Raw genomic sequence first — 23,213 nt, 5'->3', positions numbered from 1 at the left:
CTCCCCTCTCAGCTTAAACCTATGCACTCTAGTTCTAGATTCCTCTACCTTTGGGAAAAGATGTTGACTATCTAACTTCTCTATGCTCCTCATTATTTTGTAGACCTCTATAAGTTCACCCCTAAGCCTCCTACGCTCCAGGGAAAAAAGTCCCAGCCTATCCAGCCTCTCCTTATAACTCAGACCATCAAATCCTGGTAGCATCCTCGTAAATCTCTTCTGCACTCTTTCGAGTTCAACAATATCCTTCCTATAATAGGGTGACCCGAACTGAACACAGTACATTTATATTAACTAAGAGTCATTACAGAGGAAGGCTTTCATTAAGACCAGTGCAGACTAACTCTGAGACCCTTTTTGTTGCCATCAACGATAATCACTGAATATTGTGATTTACTGTTACAATAAAAACCCGTTGCTAATTTAGCCCTATCCTTATGAGATTACTATTTTTTGTATATTAGAGAAATCCAGCCACAAAACTGGACCATTAAAATTCAATTGCAAAACATAATGGGGGGAATACCAACTATTACAACTCAGGCATGACAGTTTCTCAAAACATTTTAATACATGGATCTGCTTCCATATCAGATGCTTACCAATTTGTGGTAACACTTTTCTTTCCCAGAACTCACTTTTTTAATATTCTGAACAATTTCCACTGAACCCAGGCTGAGGGTTCGATCTTTATTCAACTTTTAACTCAGTTGACCACATAATTGTACATACTGATGTACCAGAATTAACTGAATGAGTAGTTATGCTATCAAATAAATATTTTTTCCACAAGCAACTAAATAAAAACATATGCTTGTATTGAAAATGAAACAATCATAGAGTTCTAAACAGGGCTAGTCTTGTAAATGGAAGGAAGACAATTCGTATAAGTATCATCTTCTGCAGCTGGCCCATTGCGCTTTCCAACTTTGAGTCATCCAGACTCAAAACGTTAGCTCCCTTCACTCTTCACAGATGCTGCTCAGATTGTCCCGTATTTTCTGTGTTTCTTTACAGTACTGTTGATTTTGACTGGTGCATTATCCTGTTAGACGTCTAACTGAGACATTTTGGTGTATAGATATTAAACAATCAAGAGTGATTTGTCACTCTCCTGACTCCATACCACAGGTGGAACTCTTGATATTGCCAATGTTTGCAGGACCAGTGGGAACAGTTATTTTAAAAAGAGGCACAGCACAGAAGGAGGCATTTGACCCAGTGTGCCTGTGTTGGCGTTCTTTGATAAAGGTATCCAATTAATCCCACTCCCCTGCTCTATCCGTACAGCATTGCAACATTATCCTTCAAGTGTTTAATACAAAGCTCCTTTGAATGTTACAATTGAAACTGCTTCAACCATCTTTTCAGACAATGCATTTCAGATCACAACTCACTACATTGAAAAAAGAAATTCCCACATCGCATTTGGTTCTTTTGGCAATCACTTTAAATCTGGGTTATTTGGTTACCAATACTCTGCTTCTGGAAACAGTTTCTCTACTTTTACTTCATGATTTTGAGCACCCCTTCCAAATCTCCTCTAAACTTTCTCTGTGGTGGGGCAGCACAGTGGTGCAGTGGTTAGCACTGCTGCTTTACAGCACCGAGGTCCCAGGTCCGATCCCGGCTCTGGGTCACTGTCCGTGTGGAGTTTGCACATTCTCCCCATGTCTGCGTGGGTTTCACCCCCACAACCCAAAGATGTGCAGGGTAGGGGATTGGCCACGCTAAATTGCCCCTTAATTAAAAAAAAGTTAAAAAAAACTTTCTCTGTTGTAAGGATAACAACTCCAGCATCTGCAGTCTGTTCACACAACTGATGTTCCCTTATGCCTGGAGATTTTAGGAAATCTCTCAGCATTCTCTCCAAATCCTTGATAACCTTTTGTGCTTAGAAATTATACTCCATAGTGTAGACGGGAACAGTGAGAAGAGATGGAGGGGGGTGATACGCAGTGAATTATGTTTACATTTGTATTTGTATCTTTTGTTGTTATAAAACCATAAATGCCTTAATAAAATGTTTGTTAAAAAAAAAGAAATGATACTCCATCTGAGGCCTATGTTTCATAAAGGTTAGCACGACTTCCTTGCTCTTGTACTCACGGTAGCACCGTGGTTAGCACTGTTGCTTCACTGTCTGTGCAGAGTCTGCATGTTCCCCCCGTGTCTGTGTGGATTTCCTCCGGGTGCTCCGGTTTCCTCCCACAAGTCCCGAAAGACGTGCTGTTAGGTGCATTGGACATTCTAAATTCTCCCTCAGTGTACCCGAACAGGCGCCAGAATATGGCGACTAGGGGATTTTCATGGTAACTTCATTGCAGTGTTAATGTAAGCCTACATGTGACAATAAAGATTATTCTTATTCTTCTTACTCGATACCTCTATTAATAAAAGCAAGGATCGCATGTGCTTTTTAAAAAGCCTACTCAACCTCCCACCTTTACAAGTTTTGTACATTTCTTACTTCTCTGCATTCATTTTCATCTGTTACATCTCTGAATATTTCCAAAGTCCGGAAGTCTGTTTACTATCCTCCTCGTTGTTTATTCCATTTCCGAATTTAAAATCATCCACAAATTTTGAAACAATCCTTTGTACAACAAAGTCCAAGTCACTAATACGTGTCAAAAAGATGGAGTAGTCCTAATACCAATTCCTGGAGAGCACACTGTATACCTCCCTGCAGTCTGAAAATACTGGGTCATCCCTAATCTCTACTTTCTGCCCTTAAGCCTCAAACAACATTAATACAGGCAGTTTGGCACAAGTAAGCACATCTCGGGTATGTGCTTTTCCCATTGCTGCTGGGAATTCTGTGAGAATATGGAGAAGGAATTTTTAGAGATTAGACCTCAAACCTATTGGTCCCCTGAATGGGGCGGCCAATTTGGATGAAGGAAAAATCAAAATGGTGAGAATTTTACCGTGATGGGCAGACATGGCGGGTGAGACCAGGAGCAGCTGTGCCTTCCACTTTGACCCGAGATCGCTGAGAACACGCGATATTATACTGGCTGCTCAAATACGCCACGGACTGGCCTGTGTGAAATTAGCTCAGAGTGGCCAGCGAGGCCGGCAGAGGTGGGAGCGTGGCAGGCACAGGGTCCAATGGGGACCCGGCAGGGCGGCTTAGTGAGACCGCTGAAGACATTGGAGGTGGCACAGGGAGCTGTCCAGAATGAAAGCAGCGTCCAGGAGACCTACCAGGTAGGCAGCATGCCCCTGTTTTTCGGATGACTGTCTCCAATGCTTTCATGGAGGCAGAGTGCCATTTGGAACATCTTGCAGAATGGCAAGAGAAGATTACCCGCACTGTCTGGCTCACTCTCTCTCTCCAATCTCCCGCTCTGTCTCTCTCTCTCTCCAATCTCCCGCTCCGTCTCTCTCTCTCTCCAATCTCCCGCTCCGTCTCTCTCTCTCTCCAAACTCCCGCTCTGTCTCTCTCTCTCTCCAATCTCCCGCTCTGTCTCTCTCTCTCTCTCCAATCTCCCGCTCTGTCTCTCTCTCTCTCTCCAATCTCCCGCTCTGTCTCTCTCTCTCTCCAATCTCCAACTCCGTCTCTCTCTCTCTCCAATCTCCCGCTCCGTCTCTCTCTCTCTCCAAACTCCCGCTCTGTCTCTCTCTCTCTCCAATCTCCCGCTCTGTCTCTCTCTCTCTCTCCAATCTCCCGCTCTGTCTCTCTCTCTCCAATCTCCCGCTCCGTCTCTCTCTCTCCAATCTCCCGCTCCGTCTCTCTCTCTCTCCAATCTCCCGCTCCGTCTCTCTCTCTCCCCAATCTCCCACTCCGTCTCTCTCTCTCCCCAATCTCCCACTCCGTCTCTCTCTCTCCAATCTCCCGCTCTGTCTCCCTCTCTCTCTCCAATCTCCCGCTCTGTCTCTCTCTCTCCAATCTCCCACTCCGTCTCTCTCTCTCTCCCCAATAGCCCGCTCCGTCTCTCTCTCTCTCCAATCTCCCGCTCTGTCTCCCTCTCTCTCCAATCTCCCGTTCCGTTTCTCTCTCTCTCTCCAATCTCCCGCTCTGTCTCTCTCTCTCTCTCCAATCTCCCACTCTCTCTCCAATCTCCCGCTCTCTCTCTCTCAAATCTCCCGCTCCGTCTCTCTCTCTCTCTCTCCAATCTCCCGCTCTGTCTCTCTCTCTCCAATCTCCCACTCCGTCTCTCTCTCTCTCTCCAATCTCCCGCTCTGTCTCTCTCTCTCTCTCCAATCTCCTGCTCTGTCTCTCTCTCTCCCCAATCTCCCACTCCGTCTCTCTCTCTCCAATCTCCCGCTCTGTCTCCCTCTCTCTCTCCAATCTCCCGCTCTGTCTCTCTCTCTCCACTCTCCCACTCTGTCTCTCTCTCTCTCCCCAATAGCCCGCTCCGTCTCTCTCTCTCTCCAATCTCCCGCTCCGTCTCTCTCTCTCTCCAATCTCCCGCTCTCTCTCTCTCAAATCTCCCGCTCCGTCTCTCTCTCTCTCTCTCCAATCTCCCGCTCTGTCTCTCTCTCTCCAATCTCCCGCTCCGTCTCTCTCTCTCTCTCCAATCTCCCGTTCTGTCTCTCTCTCTCTCTCCAATCTCCCGTTCCGTCTCTCTCTCTCTCTCTCCAATCTCCCACTCTGTCTCTCTCTCTCTCTCTCTCCAATCTCCCTCTCCGTCTCTCTCTCTCTCCAATCTCCCACTCCGTCTCTCTCTCTCCCCAATCTCCCTCTCCGTCTCTCTCTCTCTCTCCAATCTCCCTCTCCGTCTCTCTCTCTCTCCAATCTCCCGCTCCGTCTCTCTCTCTCTCTAATCTCCCGCTCTGTCTCTCTCTCCCTCTCCAATCTCCCGCTCTCTCCAATCTCCCGCTCTGTCTCTCTCTCTCTCCAATCTCCCGCTCCGTCTCTCTCTCTCTCCAATCTCCTGCTCCGTCTCTCTCTCTCCAATCTCCCGCTCTGTCTCTCTCTCTATCCCCAATCTCCCGCTCTGTCTCTCTCTCTCTCTCTCTCCAATCTCCCGCTCTGTCTCTCTCTCTCTTTCCAATCTCCCACTCTGGCTCTCTCTCTCTCTCCAATCTCCCGCTCTGTCTCATAAGAACATAAGAACATAAGAACTAGGAGCAGGAGTAGGCCATCTGGCCCCTCGAGCCTGCTCCGCCATTCAATGCGATCATGGCTGATCTTTTGTGGACTCAGCTCCACTTTCCGGCCCGAACACCATAACCCTTAATCCCTTTATTCTTCAAAAAACTATCTATCTTTACCTTAAAAACATGTAATGAAGGAGCCTCAACTGCTTCACTGGGCAAGGAATTCCATAGATTCACTACCCTTTGGGTGAAGAAGTTCCTTCTAAACTCAGTCCTAAATCTACTTCCCCTTATTTTGAGGCTATGCCCCCTAGTTCTGCTTTCACCCGCCAGTGGAAACAACCTGCCCGCATCTATCCTATCTATTCCCTTCATAATTTTAAATGTTTCTATAAGATCCCCCCTCATCCTTCTAAATTCCAACGAGTACAGTCCCAGTCTACTCAACCTCTCCTCATAATCCAACCCCTTCAGCTCTGGGATTAACCTAGTGAATCTCCTCTGCACACCCTCCAGTGCCGGGAATGGGATAACTCATCGCCGCCGACTCATCGCCAGCCCAACTCATCGCCAGCCCAACTCATCGCCAGCCCAACTCATCGCCAGCCCAACTCATCTCCAGCCCAACTCATCGCCAGCCCAACTCATCGCCAGCCCAACTAAAAATTGAAATTCATGGTGTGCTCAATAAAAATTAATGGAGGTGAAAAGACTTATTTAAAATTGAAATTCATGGTGTGCTCAATAAAAATTAATGGAGGTGAAAAGACTTATTTTATGTTATGAGAAATACCGCGTAAATATTCAATAGGAATCCTTTCATTAAAACTTTGGACTATCCTAAGAATGCGGTTATCAGTATCTAGGTATCTTTTTAATTTTGCTGGTGGTGCACTGCCAGCTATAAGCAATTCCAAATAACAGTCTCGTCCTTTTTGAACTTTTCTGAGTGCATTAATGAATTTCCATATTGTAGGATGTTCCATCCCTAATTCCATTTGTAGTCTTCTGTTTGCTGCTTCTGCGTGGTTGTTGGTTCTGTCTTCATGATTTAAAGTTCGAACATACAAATTCCACATTTCCATTGGGAAGAGTGGGGCACGTTTGCTATTTCCGCATCTGTTTAACTGACCTATATTTTTTTTTTTTATAAATTTAGATTACCCAATTATTTTTTCCAATTAAGGGACAATTTAGCATGGCCAATCCACCTACTCTGCACATTTTTGGGTTGTGGGGGCGAAACCCACGCAGACACGGGGAGAATGTGCAAACTCCACACGGACAGTGACCCAGAGCCGGGATCGAACCTGGGACCTCAGCGCCGTGAGGCGGTTGTGCTAACCACTAGGCCACCGTGCTGCCCTTTAACTGACCTATATAATTGTTTTTGAGCCAATTCAGGTTTGGCAAATGCTCTGTAGATAATTCGTCAACTGAGGCATCAATATAGGAATCTATATGTTCGACAGGGACAAATGCAAGAGCCAGTATCATCTTGACTTGTAACGAAAACTTGCTGTCGTTATTATAACGAGAAGTTAGACCCGAAGCCGCAATGTGCTTCTGCATATTTTGACGAAGGTGAAAGAAGCACCCTTTTAATTCTACGTTTGGAAATATTTATTTGATTGCACTAAATGCCGCGAGTTCAAAATCACATAAAATTGATTTCGGGTTTACGGTGGGCTCAATTTCTTTTATCATTTCAAATACCCTTGAATATGTAACTTTTTGCTTGTTAGGTAAAAGAGCATAAAGTACTGGGATGACACCTCCGAATTTTTGAGCCAGTACAATATAAACCTGAGAAAATAACTTCGGAGCTATCTTAAAGGTTCCATCGCAATACCAAACTTCTGATGAAGACAACTGTTGCAACCAACTTCTCCTTCCAAACAGCAAGATTCTGTCTTCTCCGGGACCACTGTCTTTCAGTAAAAAAAGTTCCTTCTGGTTTGGCTCCGTTTCGTAGGTCGCATATTCATCAGGGATTGCTAACTGATGAAGATCAATTGGGTCTGGCGGAGGGACGCTAATTTGATTCCGTTTCCGTCGAATTGTTTTCTTCAGAGCAGACGCACACGGTAGTGATCCTTGTTCCGCTTGGGAAACATTCGCCAAAACTTCATTAATCAACACACTTGGGTTTTCCATTGTCTCCTCGGCTCGGGTTTTAATTTTTGTAGTCGTCCTTGCCACTTCTATTCGTATTGGTGAAGAGTCATGGGTGTGAGTATTTATGAATTTCACTACGTTTCCAAATCTTGTGTGAATTCTTGCTTTGCATCTGCTGAGCTGTTCACATCGCCAAAACATCAAATCGCCTTTAGTTTTACTGAATTTATCAAAAATGAACAAATATCCATTATGAGAAAACTTCTCTTTGCCTCGCTGACTTAAAATTTGCTCCATTGTAAAGGGTTTAACATTGGAAGAATTAAAATTGAAGTAAAGGGCTTAAAATTGGAAGAATTAAAATTGAAGTAAAGATGTCCTGAAGGTCATTTGTGGATCTAGTTCGGTTATTACTTGTTATGTGGAGGAGCAGATTTATTTGTTGAGAAATAGGTGAGTTGGCAATTGAGTAACTTGTGGATCTAGTTAGTCGGTAATTACTTGTTATGTATGAAGAGGCGTTGCGTTGGTAATTGAGTAATTTGTGGATCTAGTTAGTTGGTAATTACTTGTTATGTATTTGTTTTTATTATTATTGTGGGCTGGCGATGAGTTGGGCTGGCGATGAGTTGGGCTGGCGATGAGTTGGGCTGGCGATGAGTTGGGCTGGCGATGAGTTGGGCTGGCGATGAGTTGGCGGCGCTGAGTCGGCGGCGATGAGTCGGCGGCGATGAGTTGTCCTAGACCCCGAGTGCCAGTACGTCCTTTCTCAAGTAAGGAGACCAAAACTGAACACAATACTCCAGGTGTGGCCTCACTAACACCTTATACAATTGCAACATAACCTCCTCGTCTTAAACTCCATCCCTCTAGCAATGAAGGACAAAATTCCATTTGCCTTCTTAATCACCTGTTGCACCTGTAAACCAACCTTCTGTGACTCATGCACTAGCACACCCAAGTCTCTCTGAACAGCGGCATGCTTTAATATTTTATCGTTTAAATAATAATCCCGTTTGCTGTTATTCCTACCAAAATGGATAACCTCACATTTGTCAACATTGTATTCCATCTGCCAGACCCTAGCCCATTCACTTAACCTATCCAAATCCCTCTGCAGACTTCCAGTATCCTCTGCACTTTTCGCTTTACCACTCATCTTAGTGTCATCTGCAAATTTGGACACATTGCCCTTGGTCCCCAACTCCAAATCATCTATGTAAATTGTGAACAATTGTGGGCCCAACACGGATCCCTGAGGGACACCACTAGCTACTGATTGCCAACCAGAGAAACACCCATTAATCGCCACTCTTTGCTTTCTATTAATTAACCAATCCTCTATCCATGCTACTACTTCACCCTTAATGCCATGCATCTTTATCTTATGCAGCAACCTTTTGTGTGGCACCTTGTCAAAGGCTTTCTGGAAATCCAGATATACCACATCCATCGGCTCCCCGTTACCTACTGCACTGGTAATGTCCTCAAAAAATTCCACTAAATTAGTTAGGCATGACCTGCCCTTTATGAACTCATGCTGCGTCTGCCCAATGGGACAATTTCTATCCAGATGCCTCGCTATTTCTTCCTTGATGATGGATTCCAGCATCTTCCCTACTACCGAAGTTAAGCTCACTGGCCTATAATTTCCTGCTTTCTGCCTACCTCCTTTTTTAAACAGTGGTGTCACGTTTGCTAATTTCCAATCCACCGGGACCACCCCAGAGTCTAGTGAATTTCGGTAAATTATCACTAGCGCATCTGCAATTTCCCTAGCCATCTCTTTTAGCACTCTGGGATGCATTCCATCAGGGCCAGGAGACTTGTCTACCTTTAGTCCCATTAGCTTTCCCATCACTACCTCCTGAGTGATAACAATCCTCTCAAGGTCCTCACCTGTCATAGCCTCATTTCTATCAGTCACTGGCATGTTATTTGTGTCTTCCACTGTGAAGACTGACCCAAAAAACCTGTTCAGTTCCTCAGCCATTTCCGCATTTCCCATTATTAAAACTCCCTTCTCATCCTCTAAAGGACCAATATTTACCTTAGCCACTCTTTTTTGTTTTATATATTTGTAAAAACGTTTACTGTCTGTTTTTATATTCTGAGCAAGTTTACTCTCATACTCTATCTTACTCTTCTTTATAGCTTTTTTAGTAGCTTTCTGTTGCCCCCGAAAGATTTCCCAGTCCTCTAATCTCCCAGCAATCTTTGCCACTTTATATGCTTTTTCCTTCAATTTGATACTCTCCCTTATTTCCTTAGATATCCACGGTCGATTTTCCCTCTTTCTACCGTCCTTCCTTTTTGTTGGTATAAACCTTTGGTGAGCACTGTGAAAAATCGCTTGGAAGGTTCTCCACTGTTCCTCAACTGTTCCACCATAAAGTCTTAGCTCACAGTCTACCTTAGCTAGTTCTTCTCTCATCCCCTTGTAATCTCCTTTGTTTAAACACAAAACACTAGTATTTGATTTTACTTTCTCACCCTCCATCTGTATTTTAAATTCCACCATATTGTAATCGCTCCTTCCGAGAGGATCCCATACTATGAGATCATGAATCAATCCTGTCTCATTACACAGGACAAGATCTAGGACCGCTTGTTCCCTCGTAGGTTCCATTACATACTGTTCTAGGAAACTATCGCGGATACATTCTATAAACTCCTCCTCAAGGTTGCCTTGACCGACCTGGTTAAACCAATCGACATGTAGATTAAAATCCCCCATGATAACTGCTGTACCATTTCTACAGGCATCAGTTATTTCTTTGTTTATTGCCTGCCCCACCATAACGTTACTATTTGGTGGCCGATAGACTACTCCTATCAGTGACTTTTTCGCTTTACTATTCCTGATTTCCACCCAAATGGATTCAACCTTATCCTCCATAGCACCGATGTCATCCCTTACTATTGCCCGGATGTCATCCTTAAATAACAGAGCAACACCACCTCCCTTACCATCCACTCTGTCCTTCCGAATAGTTTGATACCCTCGGATATTTAACTCCCAGTCGTGACCATCCTTTAACCATGTTTCAGTAATGGCCACTAAATCATAGTCATTTACGATGATTTGTGCCATCAACTCATTTACTTTATTCCGAATACTACGAGCATTCAGGTAAAGTACACTTATGTTGGTTTTTTTACCTCTGTTTTGAATCTTAACATCTCCAGTTTTATTCCTTTTGTTATTACTGGGCCTATTCACTGAGCCCCCCTCAGTCACTGTACCTTGTACTGTCGCCCTTTTAGATTTTTGACTATGTCTTCTCTGCCTTGCACTTTTCCCCTTACTTCCTTTTACTTCTGTCCCTGTTTTACTACCTTCCAACTTCCTGCATCGGTTCCCATCCCCCTGCCACATTAGTTTAAACCCTCCCCAACAGCTCTAGAAAACACTCCCCCTAGGACATCGGTTCCAGTCCTGCCCAGGTACAGACCGTCCAGTTTGTACTGGTCCCACCTCCCACAGAACTGGTCCCAATGCCCCAGGAATTTGAATCCCTCCCTCTTGCACCATCTCTCGAGCCACGCATTCATCCTATCTATCCTGACGTTCCTACTCTGACTAGCTTGTGGCACTGGTAGCAATCCTGAGATTACTACCTTTGAGGTCCTACTTTTTAGTTTAACTCCTAACTCCCTGAATTCCGCTTGTAGGACCTCATCCCGTTTTTTACCTATATCGCTGGTGCCTATGTGCACCACGACAGCTGGCTGTTCACTCTCCCCCCCCCAGAATGTCCTGTAGCCGCTCCGAGACAGCCTTGACCCTTGCACCAGGGAGGCAACATACCATCCTGGAGTCTCGATTGCGTCCACAGAACCGCCTATCTTTTCCCCTTACGATCGAGTCCCCTATCACTATAGCCCTGCCATTTTTCTTCCTGCCCTGCTGTGCAGCAGAGCCAGCCACGGTGCCATGAACCTGGCCTCTGCTGCCTTCCCCTAGTGAGCCATCTCCCTCAACAGTATCCAAAGCGGTATATCTGTTTTGCAGGGAGATGACCGCAGGGGACACCTGCACTGCCTTCCCACTCTTGCTCTTTCTTTTGGTCACCCATTTTCTATCTCCCTCATTAATTTTCACCTGCGGTGTGACCAACTCGCTAAACGTGCTATCCACGACCTCCTCAGCATCGCGGATGCTCCAAAGATGCCCCGCAGCTCCAGAGCCGTCAAGCAGTCTAACAAGAGCTGCAACTGAAAACACTTCTTGCACGTGAAAGAGCCAGGGGCAGTGAACGTGTCCCTGAGCTCCCACATCGCACACGAGGAGCATGACACGGGTCTGGGATCTCCTGCCGTATCTTAAGCCTTAGGTAAACTTATACAACAACAATTTCAAAATAAAAATAAATAAATTAGACAATGAAAAGAAAAACTACTTACCAGTCACTTACCAGGGTTAAAAAGCACCTCTGAAAAAGCACCTCCTCACACTCTGCACCGAATGACCTCACTGCACCAAATTACCAAGTCTCTCTCTCTCTCTCCAATCTCCTGCTCCGTCTCTCTCTCTCTCCAATCTCCCGCTCCGTCTCTCTCTCTCTCTCTCCAATCTCCCGCTCTGTCTCTCCCTCTCTCTCCAATCTCCCGCTCCGTCTCTCTCTCTCTCCAATCTCCCTAATGCTAATGCTAATTCATACTGACTTTTAGATTTTGCTTCATGAAGATATGCAATCCAAAAACTCATGACATAAACATTGACAGAAACCATAGACCATAAGTACACCAAGACTGGAGGGAACAAGACTGACAAATATAATCCCCACTGTGACTTTCTGAATCACTAGCAGATATACACCAAGAGGTAAAGAGGCAAAATACAGGAGTGCTAGTGTCCATACTAGTATCCTGCCTATGGTATGGCAGAGTAGGGGAGAACAATTCCAAATTTCCCATTGCTGATTCATTGAGGCTGTTGAATCAAAGCTGGAGTTGTGGAATTCCATGGCTGATGGTGATCTCTGAGATTGTACGGATTCCCTTTGAACTTCCATGATGGTGATAACCAGGCAGTTTGAGGAGCTATGGGAGGGGCTTGCAATGGAAGCTAACCTTTTTGGACTCAGCAGAAGCTCAGACGGGTTGTCCAAGGCAGGCTTCCTGTTCTTCTCCTTGCATGCCAGGGCAGCAAGGACATTACTATCATCCGGAAGTCCGCCAACTTCATCGTCGAGTACACTTGTCTCATACCTGCAGAAAGGACAGTTAATTATACTTTGTGAGGTGTCTCCAGGGTCTACAATCTTATACAGGCATTTGGCACACACCCTGTGAAAGCATTCCAACAACTTGGGTCTCCTGTTCCTCAGGTTGTAAGGGTTGTAACAGATTTTGCATTCCAGCTCCTCAGAAGAAAACAATTGTTTTTCAGTGGGACCCTCTGTGGTCTGGAAATTCATAGCGATTGTTCAACAATGCCAATGGTTTCTTTCAGAAAGTCCTTTGTCATTTCAATTTTAATGTTAGTAAATCCAGACAGGAAGCAATGTTGAAGATGGGCAACCCTTCGCCTGTCCCCACTAGAGTAGGCGGCCCACATTTCACGATTGTGGTCCCATGCAGGTCAACTTCCAGGCTACCTGTAGGGAGAGGAATAAGTCACACATTGTTCATTGTGCTGAAGTTTCAAATTTTCTCAGGAAACAAAGGTTTTCCTAGAATTTACAGTGCAAAAGAAGGTCATTTGGCCCATCGAGTCCGCACCGGCAATTGGAAAGAGCACCCTACTTAAACCCACGCCTTCACCCTATCCCTGTAACCCAGTAACCCCACCTAACCTTTTGGACACTAAAGGGCACTTTAGCATGGCCAACCCACCTAACCTGCACATCTTTGGACTGTGGGAGGAAACCGGAGCACCCGGAGGAAATCCACATGGGGAGAAAAGTGCAAACTCCACACAGTCACCCGAGGCCAGAATTAAATCGGGGCCCTGGAACTGTGAGGAAGCAGTGCTAACCACTGTGCCACCATGCCGCCCATTTAATTGTATTAATTTTAATTGTTATTGTTCAGCAAGTGGCTAGTTCCCAATTGGACGATTGGACTCATTTTAACCAATGTGTAGTAACCATTTATATGCTCCACAGGGTTCATTCGGAAAACCTATACTGCCAGCAAAGAGCTTTAATACAAGCACAAGTTGGAGAATAAGCACTACAATGCTTTAGCCCATCTCTGGTCTGTCTGGTGAGTTTCTGTACCACGATTGTAAGATTTTAAACTTTACTCATAGTTGAGCAATGGGCAGTCAGCTCAAAATTGACTAGTTTCACTTGTATTTTTTGACTTATTCACTCTTGTATAACTGAGGAAGGCAAATAAGGTAGGGCTTCACTTAAATGCCTTGATGATTATTAAATCGTTTAGTTAAGGCAATTTACAATAAGTACGTCAGAAAAATATAATCCTATGGACAGAAATAAAAATGTGTGAATGATAAATTTAAATCAGTTATCAAAAATAGCTGTTACTGAAATTATGGTAAACTTTTGTAACATTCTTTAATGCGGTAGACAAAGAAATATTTGAGACATTTGGAATGCATTGAATTAATACATGAAGCCAATAGGTACATACCATAGAGAAAAGGAGGTTTTATCTCCAGTTTAAATCTATGTTCCAAATCTTTGTTTGGACAGATCTCGGTAGCCCCAAATTTCTCCATGTCTCAGCAGAAGTGCCAAGATGTACCCATCTGGGTCAACCACAATTGACTCGACCAAAGGTTGCCTGGTCAGAGCATTGGCTGGCTATACCACGAGCGAGTCCACCATTAAAAAATGTAGGAAAGTCTTATTGAGGTAGCCCAGAAGGAGGATGAGAGAATTCTGCCCGGCCAAAGTGAGGACATTTGGAGAGGTGACTCAAAGCGTACTCAAAGATGTTAAGGCATGCTCAACGTAGAGTCTTAGGGGAGATGTAGAGGCAGAAGACTGTAGGGAGACAATTCCAGAGTGTGGGACAAAGAGAGCTGAAGGCACAGAAAAAAGGTTATGCAGCAGAAGGCTAGAGTCAGAAGAATGTAGAATTTGGAAGACTTTGGCGGGGTTGTAGGGTAGCAGGAGGTTACAGAAATTGGGAGGTGCAAGGCGATGAAGAAATTTAAAAACAAGAATGAAAACTATAAATTAGATTTATAAGCGAATTGGGAACCTATTGAGGTCTTCCAAGCTGGGAGTGATTGGTAAATGGGGCTTGGCAGGGTATAGATTATGGGCAGCAGAATCTTGGATGAACTGATGAAGTTGATTTATCTCAGCTGGCTGGACAGCTGGTTCACGATGCAGAGCAGTGCCAACAGTGTGGGTTCAATTCCTGTACAATTGAGGTTTTTCATGAACCTTCTCAACCTTGCCTCTCGCCTGAGGTGTGATGATCACCACCAGTCAGCTCTCCTCCTCAAAGGGGAAAACAGCCTATGGTCATCTGGGACTGTGGCGACTTTACCTTTAAATTGGAGAATCTGATATAGAGGTTGATGCTCCTAATGTTTGTGTAGTTAAGTTAAGTGAGGTTCCGAGCCAGGAACCGAGATTCAAAAATTATAGCTCACAATTCACATGTAAAACATTTAACATAATTTTGCATAGAGAAGAACTGGTAAATTAACAGTTTGAATGGCAACTCTATTATTAGAATTTCCATCTAATAAAGAACAAACTGAAAACAAGAAGCAAAAAACAAAGTACTCACATTTATTCAACAATTTATCACATCTCTCAGAACACCCCAAAGCACTTTGCATGCAATTAATTACTTTGAAGTCCAGTCGCTGTTCTTTGTAGGTGAATGCGCCAGCAATTTGTACGACATAAGATCTCAGAAACATCAATGAGCTGAATGAGTCGTTAATCTCTTTGATTGCATTGGCCTGACACAATTGCTCATTTGGCAGTGGGTTGTCTCTGTTGTAGCATGATTGTGTGGGTGGAGTCGAGTGCTAGTTTGAAACAAATTAAATAGAAACTTACCAAAAGTAAAAATAGTAAGGTAAAATTGCTGTCTTGAAGTTAAAAATTTTCAATGGCCTGGACCTTGGACTGAGAATAAGGGTGAGGTTATCAATGTCATTATGGAGTAAATTGGACAGTAACATCTGGAATACAAACATGTTCAGTTAAATGCAGAAATCCAGAAGTTGCAATCCGAGTCACCCTGCTTCGGCACAGGCTAAGCTAAGACAGTATTTGGTTGACTTATTGATTGGCTTGCCACTGATATTCAATAGAAGTTGCTGTGCTGGTCCATTTATTATCTGCTATACATGGCAGAATAAATTAGGGCTGGTACATAATAATAATCTATATTAGTGTCACAAGTAGGCTGACATTAACACTGCAATTAAGTTACTGTGAAAATCCCCTAGTCTCCACCCTTTGCACCTGTTCGGGTACACTGAGGGAGAATTCAGAATGTTCCATTCACCTAACAGCACGTCTTTCAGGACTTGTGGGAGGAAACCGGAGCACCCGGAGGAAACCCACGCAGAGAGGAGGGGAATGTGCAGACTCCGCACAGGCAGTAACCCTGGGACCCTGGTGCTGTGAAGCAACTGTGCTACTGTGCTGCCCACATTGAGATATAAGTGATTTTTTTTAACAGCGGCAGAATTACTGTTAGAACTACCTCTCTGGCTGATAACCTTTCATTTTATATTTATGGAGTCTCATTCTTTCAGAATTTAATTGGTGGTATAGATTTTTATTTTTGCTGTTTGTCTCTTTTGTCTCTCTTATATTGTCCCAACTTTTTCTACCCAAACTTTTATTTCACTTGCTGTAAACAATTTAAATTGAATTTAAAATTCCTGGTTTATACTTCCTTGTTTAGACTCTGGGCGGGATTTGCTGATCCTCAGGCTAAATGTTGATGCCGTCGTAAACGGCGTCACGTTTCCCGACAGTGTCAACATGGCCTCATGATCAGCAATTCTGGCCCCTACAGAGGGCCAGCACGGCACTGGAGCGACCCACGGCGCTACAGCTGCCGTTCCCGGAGTCAGATGGCCGCCGCAGGTCCACGTATGCGCAGTGGGACCGGCACGATTTCCGCGCATGGTTGAAGAGCCAGGTATTTGCTTCTCTCAGATTGCACATGCCACAGATCCCTGGAGTCAGCGGCATGCTGGATCAAACACCCAATCACAGCAAGCATGGGGTTGGTTTAGCACAGGGCTAAATAGCTGGCTTTTAAAGCAGACCCAGGCAGGCCAGCAGCACGGGTTCAATTCCCGTACCAGCCTCCTTGAATAGGCGCCGGAATGTGGCGACTGGGGGCTCTCCGCAGTAACTTCATTTGAAGCCTATTTGTGACAATAAGCGATTTTCATTTCATTTCATTTCAAGTCACCACTCAATTAATACATTAATCATACTGCTGCCTAACCTTTGCAGAACATAGGTGTAATCTTGCTCTGTTTAGGACACTACTTTGTATGAGTCCAATGGAACAGTGTTCGCGGATGAATTTGCTATATAGAACAGTGCAGCACAGAACAGACCCTTCGGCCCTCAATGTTGTGCCGAACAATGATCACCCTACTCAAACCCACGTATCCACCCTATACCCGTAACCCAACAGCCCCCCCCCCCCAAAACCTTTACTTTTTTTTAGGACACTACGGGCAATTTAGCATAGCCAATCCACCTAACCCGCACATCTTTGGACTGTGGGAGGAAACCGGAGCACCCGGAGGAAACCCACGCACACACGGGGAGGATGTGCAGACTCCGCACAGACAGTGACCCAGCCGGGAATCGAACCTGGGACCCTGGAGCTGTGAAGCATTTATGCTAACCACCATGCTACCGTGTTGCCCCTATGTGTCAGGATTGGTATAATAAAGATGTTTCAAAGTATTGTAATAGCACAGGTCAAGGGCAAACCAACAGTCAAGGGGTTAAACATATACCAAGGGAAAACCAGCAAGCAAGGAGTTAAAGTCACCCACATTGGAAATGATTTAATCATCTCCTATAGCATTTGAATATGAAAAGGGAAACACATGAAGGCCTAGTAAGTCTAAGGGATCCATTGTCCAACACATTCGCACCTCTTCTAGAAGTTAAATATGTTAAGCACAAACCCATGAGATTGTAAGGAAACATTGTATTCTTTAATCATTTTCCCATTACGGGGACCATAAAATATGCATACTGATCACATGGTATTGTTCCGAATGATTCAGTGACGTCAATACCTGCTTGTAACTCCGAAGAACTTTAAATATATATGCATGTAATTCTGAGGACAGGCAGAGCTGACTTTTGTGAGCTACAGGATGGTCACAGAATCTATCTCTCCTGTGTGCACACAGTTTCTCCAAATTAAACAAAGTTTTACCAACACCATGCGGTCGAGAACAGACTTTGAGGTTTTTCTTCCCTCCAACAGACAGTAAACATCAAAATGATCAAGTTGCGTGGAAATAAAGCCAATTTTCCAGCAGCATGTTCAAAAAGCTACAGCCTCCATCATGTTCATTGTCCAACATAAAATTCAGGTCCTCAAGTCACACAGGATCCCAGAATTGTTACGGTGCAGAAGGAGACCATTTGACCCATTGTATCTGCACGGGCTCTCCAAACGAGCATGATGCCTTACTGCCATTCCCCTGCCTCTTCCCCATCCCCCTGCACATTGTTCCTATTCAAATAATCATCTATTGCCCTCTTGAACGCCTCAATTCAACGTGCCTCCACCACACTTCCAGGCAGTGCACCCAAACCCAAACCAATCGTGTGAAAAAGTTGTTTCCCCCATCACATTTACTTCTTTTGCAAATCACTTTAAATCTCTTCCCTCTTTTCTTGATCCTTGTATGAGCGGGAACAGTTTCTCCCTGTCTACTCTGTCCCACCCCCTCATGATTTTGTACATCTCTATCAAATCTCCTCTTAACCTTCTTCTCTTCAAGGGAAACAGTCCCAACCTCTCCAATCTACCCTCATAACTGAGGTTTCTCATCCCTGAAACCATTCTTGTAAATCTCTTCTGCACTATCTCTAATGCGATCGCCTCCTTCCGATAGTGTGGTGTCCAGGACCTGTGCATAATAGGCACGATCGAGCCGCCACATTAGCCACCGTCATAAATCCTGTAAATGCTGTAAAATCTCACAAGTAGCCAGAAACGGGGCTTGCACCGATGAAATCTCAGTTTGAGATCTTCCCCTGCTTCCCCACCAGTGATGCAATCAGGTTTACGACCAAAAAAGGGTAAGAACCTGATTTCCATATATTTTAATTAACATATAATTACCGGGTTTGACACCATAATTCTATTCCGAATAATTGTTTCGAGAAGCTTGCCCACCACTGATGTTAAACAGACTGGGCTGTAATTGGTGGGGCTAACCTAGCAACCGTTTTTGAATAAGGCCACAGCATTTGCAATCCTCCTGTCCCCTGAGTCTGGAGATGACTGGAAGATTATGGTCAACACCCTTGCAATTTCCATTCTCACCTCCTTCAATATCCTTGGATACATCTCATCTGGTGCTGTTGTCAACCTAAACACTTCCTCCTTATTAATTTTGAACCCTTCTAGGGACAGTTTCCTTGTCTGTCACCGTGCCTGGGTAGCATCTATCTCGTTGGTCAAGATGGATGCAAAGTATTCATTAATTACCTCAGGAATGCCCCTCAGCCTCCATGTGTAAATTCCCTGTTAGGCCCCTAATCAATCCCACTTCTCGTTTTACCACCATTTTACTATTTCTATGCCTGTGTAAGACTTTGGGATTTCCCTTTATGTTGGCTGCCAATCTTTCCTCATTATCCCACTTTGCTTCTCTAATGAGCTTTTTCATCTCCCCTCTGAACCTTCTGTAATCCTCTTGGTTCTCAACTGTTTTTTCTACCTGACAACTGTCATAAGCACACTTTTTCTTCCTTATCTTAATTTCTCTTTCCTTTTTGATCCAGGGAGCTCTGGAGTTGTTTGCCCTACCTGTCCCTTATAAGGGAATGTACGTTGACTGTATCCGCACCATTTCTGTTTTGAAGGTAGTCATTGTTCAGCTACAGTTTTTCCCACCAACCTCCCGTTTCCAGTCTAACTGGCCCAGCTCCGTTCTTGCCCCACTGAAGTCGGGTCTCCCCCAGATAATTATTTTTACTCTGGATTGCCTATTATCCTTTTCTGTCATCATCCTAAACCTTACAATACAATGGTCACTGTCTCCTAAATGGTTTCCCACTGACACTTGATCTACTTGTTCCACCAAAAGTGCATCCTTTCTTGTTAAACTTGACACCTGCTGCTGTGGAAATGTTTCCTGAACACAATCTAGGATTTTTTGTTCTCTTCTGCCTTTTACACTACCACTGTTCCAGTCTACATTCGGGTAATTAAAGACCCTCATTATAACTACTCTGTAATGTTTGTATCTCTTGTAATTTCCCTTCAGATTTGTTCCTCAACATTCCTCTCACTAGTAAGCTTTGTGCAGGTGAAGGAGAGAGTAAGCTTTGCGCAGGGGAAGGAGGCACATCCTGAGTGAGTGAGGCACATCCAGAGTGGGAATTGGAACTTGGTAATTTGGTGCAGTGAGGTAATTCAGTGCAGAGTGGGAGAAGGTACTTTTTCCTTACCGTTTTGTTCTCTTTCTTCTGGCCTGTAACTGTTAATCTGCAGGGAGAGAACCAGAGAGCATCCTGTGAAGGTAAGTGATTTTTATTTTATTTTTATTACCTTTTCAAATTGTGTGTTGGGGGTGGGGGGGAGAGACTGTAAGTGACATCGCAGTAAAATCAACCTGATTGGCTGGTTGGGAACCTGTTAAATTTGGGAAAAAAAAATAATGCAAAAAAAAATCTAATTGATCAACTAGATAATGGAGTAACTTAACCTGAGGGCAGAGATCGGTATTTAGCATTTAACTTTACAGTAAAAATCATCTACCGTCAGGGCCATATAGTTAATTGTAACTCAATCTAACAATAATTCAAGTGTTTATTTTAAATGAATTAACTAGTCCAGGATGTCTCCGAACGGGTAGCGGGCATCCTGAAGGGGGAGGGAAAACAGGCAGAGGTCGTTGTACATATTGGTACTAACGACATAGGCAGGAAAGGGCATGAGGTCCTGCAGCAGGAGTTCAGGGAGCTAGGCAGAAAGTTAAAAGACAGGACCTCCAAGGTTGTTATCTCGGGATTACTCCCTGTGCCACGTGCCAGTGAGGCGAGAAATAGGAAGATAGAGCAGTTAAACATGTGGCTAAACAGCTGGTGTAGGAGGGAGGGTTTCCGTTATCTGGACCATTGGGAGCACTTCCGGGGCAGGTGTGACCTGTATAAGAAGGACGGGCTGCATCTAAACTGGAGAGGCATAAATATCCTGGCCGCGAGGTTTGCTATTGTCACATGGGAGGGTTTAAACTAGTATGGCAGGGGGGTGGGTACCGGAGCAATAGGTCAGAAGGTGAAAAGATTGAGGGAGAACGAGGGAATAGGGCCAATATGGCTCTTAGGAAGAGCAGATAGGGAGATGTTGCTGAAAACAGCGGGACTGGTGGCATGAAGTGCATATGTTTTAATACAAGAAATAGTTTGGGTAAGGCAGAATTTAGAGCTTGGATTAGTACTTGGAACTATGATGTTGTTGCCATTACAGAGACCTGGTTGAGGGAAGGACAGGATTGGCAGCTAAACATTCCAAGATTTAGATATTTCAGGCGTGATAGAAGGGGATGTTAAAGGGGCGGAGGAGTTGCACCACTGGTCAGGGAGAATATCACAGCTGTGGGGCCTCACGGTAGCATGGTGGTTAGCATCAATGCTTCACAGCTCCAGGGTCCCAGGTTCGATTCCCGGCTGGGTCACTGTCTGTGCGGAGTCTGCACGTCCTCCCCGTGTGTGCGTGGGTTTCCTCCGGGTGCTCCGGTTTCCTCCCACAGTCCAAAGATGTGCGGGTTAGGTGGATTGGCCATGCTAAATTGCCCGTAGTGTAAGGTTAATGGGGGGATTGTTGGGTTACGGGTATACCGGTTACGTGGGTTAAGTAGGGTGATCATTGCTCGGCACAACATCGAGGGCCGAAGGGCCTGTCCTGTGCTGTACTGTTCTATGTTCTATATCTATGTACTGCGGGAGGACACCTCAGAGGGCAGTGAGGCTATTTGGGTAGAGATCAGGAATAAGAAGGGTGCATTCACAATGTTGGGGGTTTACTACAGGCCACCCAACAGCCAGTGGGAGATAGAGGAGCAGATAGGTAGACAGATTTTGGAAAGGAGTAAAAGCAATAGGGTTGTTGTGAATGGGGACTTTAACTTCTCCAATATTGACTGGGACTTACTTAGTGCTAGGGGTTTGGATGGGGCAGAGTTTGTAAGGAGCATCCAGGAGGGCTTCTTAAAACAATATGTAGATAGTCCAACTAAGGAAGGGGCTATACTGGACCTGGTATTGGGGAATGAGCCCGGCCAGGTGGTAGAAGTTTCAGTAGGGGAGCATTTTGGGACCAGTGACACAATTCAGTAAGTTTTAAAGTGCAGGTCAGAAAGGATAAGAGTGGTCCTAGGGTGAACATACTAAATTGGGGGAAGGCTAATTACAGCAATATTAGGCAGGAACTGAAGAACCTAGAATGAGGATGAATGTTTGAGGGTTAATCAACATCTGACATGTGGGAGGCTTTCAAATGTCAGTTGAAAGGAATTCAGGACCAGCATGTTCCTGTGCGGAAGATGGACAAATACGGCAAATTTCAGGAACCTTGGATAACGAGAGATATTGTAGGCCTCGCCAAAAAGAAAAAGAAGGTATTTGTGAGGGCTAGAAAGCTGTGTGGAACATAAGGAAAGTAGGAAGGAACTTAAGCAAGGAGTCAGGAGGGCTAAAAGGGGTCACAAAAAGTCATTGGCAAATAGGGTTAAGGAAAGCCCAAGGCTTTTTACACGTACATAAAAAGCAAGAGGGTAGCCAGGGAAAGGGTGGGCCCACTGAAGGACAGGCGAGGGAATCTATGTGTGGAGCCAGAGGCGATGGGCAAGGTACTAAATGAATACTTTGCATCAGTATTCACCAAAGAGAAGGAATTAGTGGATGTTGAGTCTGGAGAAGGGTGTGTAGATAGCCTGGGTCACACTGAGATCCAAAAAAGAGGAAGTGTTGGGCGTCTTGAAAAATATTAAGGTAGGTAAGTCCCCAGGGCCTGATGGGATCTACCCTAGAATACTGAAGGAGGCTAGAGAGGAAATTGCTGAGGCCTTGCAGGAATCTTTGGATCCTCACTGTCTTCAGGTGATGTCCCGGAGGACTGGAGAATAGCCAATATTATTCCTTTGTTTAAGAAGGATAACAAGGATAATCCAGGGAACTACAGGCCGGTGAGCCTTACGTCAGTCGTAGGGACATTACTGGGGAGAATTCTTCAAGACAGGATCTACTCCCATTTGGAAGCAAATGGACGTATTAGCGAGAGGCAGCACGGTTTTGTGAAGGGGAGGTCGTGTCTCACTAACTTGATAGAGGTTTTCGAGGAGGTCACAAAGATGATTGATGCAGGTAGGACAGTGAATGTTGTTTATATGGACTTCAGTACGGCCTTTGACAAGGTCCCTCATGGCAGACTGGTACAAAAGGTGAAGTCACACAGGATCAGGGGTGAGCTGACAAGATGGATACAGAACTGGCTAGGTCATAGAAGGCAGAGAGTAGCAATAGAAGGGTGCTTTTCTGATTGGAGAGCTGTGACGAGTGGTGTTCCGCAATGGTCAGCGCTGGGACCTTTGCTGTTTGTAGTATATATAAATGATTTGGAGGAAAATGTAACTGGTCTGATTAGTAAGTTTGCAGACAACACAAAGGTTGGTAGAATTGTGGAGAGCGATGAGGACTGTCAGAGGATTTAGATTGTTTGGAGACTTGGGCGGAGAGATGGCAGATGGAGTTTAATCCGGAAAAATGTGAGGTACTGCATTTTGGAAGGTCTAATGCAGGTAGGGAATATACAGTGAATGGTAGAACCCTCAAGAGTATTGACAGTCAGAGAGATTTTGGTGACAGGTCCACAGG

General features: G+C 44.7%; 2 protein-coding genes and 1 long non-coding RNA gene across 3 annotated transcripts in view; 1 reads left to right on the top strand and 2 right to left on the bottom strand.

The window, feature by feature from the left end:
* The first annotated feature begins 3,038 nt into the window (after positions 1-3,038).
* Positions 3,039-19,859, top strand: LOC119965992. The gene is made up of 3 exons (XR_005460655.1): positions 3,039-3,213; positions 13,281-13,380; positions 19,831-19,859. It is a non-coding gene; the product is annotated as an uncharacterized LOC119965992 (long non-coding RNA).
* LOC119965989 lies at positions 6,066-7,696 on the bottom strand. The gene is made up of 2 exons (XM_038797087.1): positions 6,426-7,696; positions 6,066-6,181 (listed from the first exon to the last, which is right to left on the bottom strand). The coding sequence occupies exon 1, from the start codon at positions 7,462-7,464 to the stop codon at positions 6,673-6,675; it is 792 nt and encodes a 263-aa protein (XP_038653015.1). The 5' UTR covers positions 7,465-7,696; the 3' UTR covers positions 6,066-6,181; positions 6,426-6,672.
* The window catches only part of rnf182 (ring finger protein 182), a 26,701-nt gene continuing 15,269 nt past the window's right edge, over positions 11,782-23,213 (bottom strand). Inside the window, exons 3-5 of the mRNA XM_038797089.1 lie at positions 19,788-19,824; positions 14,887-15,133; positions 11,782-12,770 (exon numbers count right to left, since the gene is read on the bottom strand). Of these exons, the coding sequence (XP_038653017.1) occupies positions 11,850-12,590 (741 nt within the window). The 5' untranslated portion in view covers positions 12,591-12,770; positions 14,887-15,133; positions 19,788-19,824 and the 3' untranslated portion in view covers positions 11,782-11,849. The remainder of the gene's footprint in view (positions 12,771-14,886; positions 15,134-19,787; positions 19,825-23,213) is intronic.

Source organism: Scyliorhinus canicula, chromosome 5 (assembly GCF_902713615.1).
Source record: "Scyliorhinus canicula chromosome 5, sScyCan1.1, whole genome shotgun sequence".
Taxonomy (NCBI): domain Eukaryota; kingdom Metazoa; phylum Chordata; class Chondrichthyes; order Carcharhiniformes; family Scyliorhinidae; genus Scyliorhinus; species Scyliorhinus canicula.
The sequence above is the reverse complement of the archived record's forward strand: the minus strand, read 5'-3'. Positions and strand labels throughout refer to the sequence as shown.

What these genes read in the sequence shown, in the direction of transcription:
- LOC119965989 (XM_038797087.1), bottom strand. Translation starts at nt 7,464, where the DNA reads ATGGAGCAAATTTTAAGTCAGCGAGGCAAAGAGAAGTTTTCTCATAAT.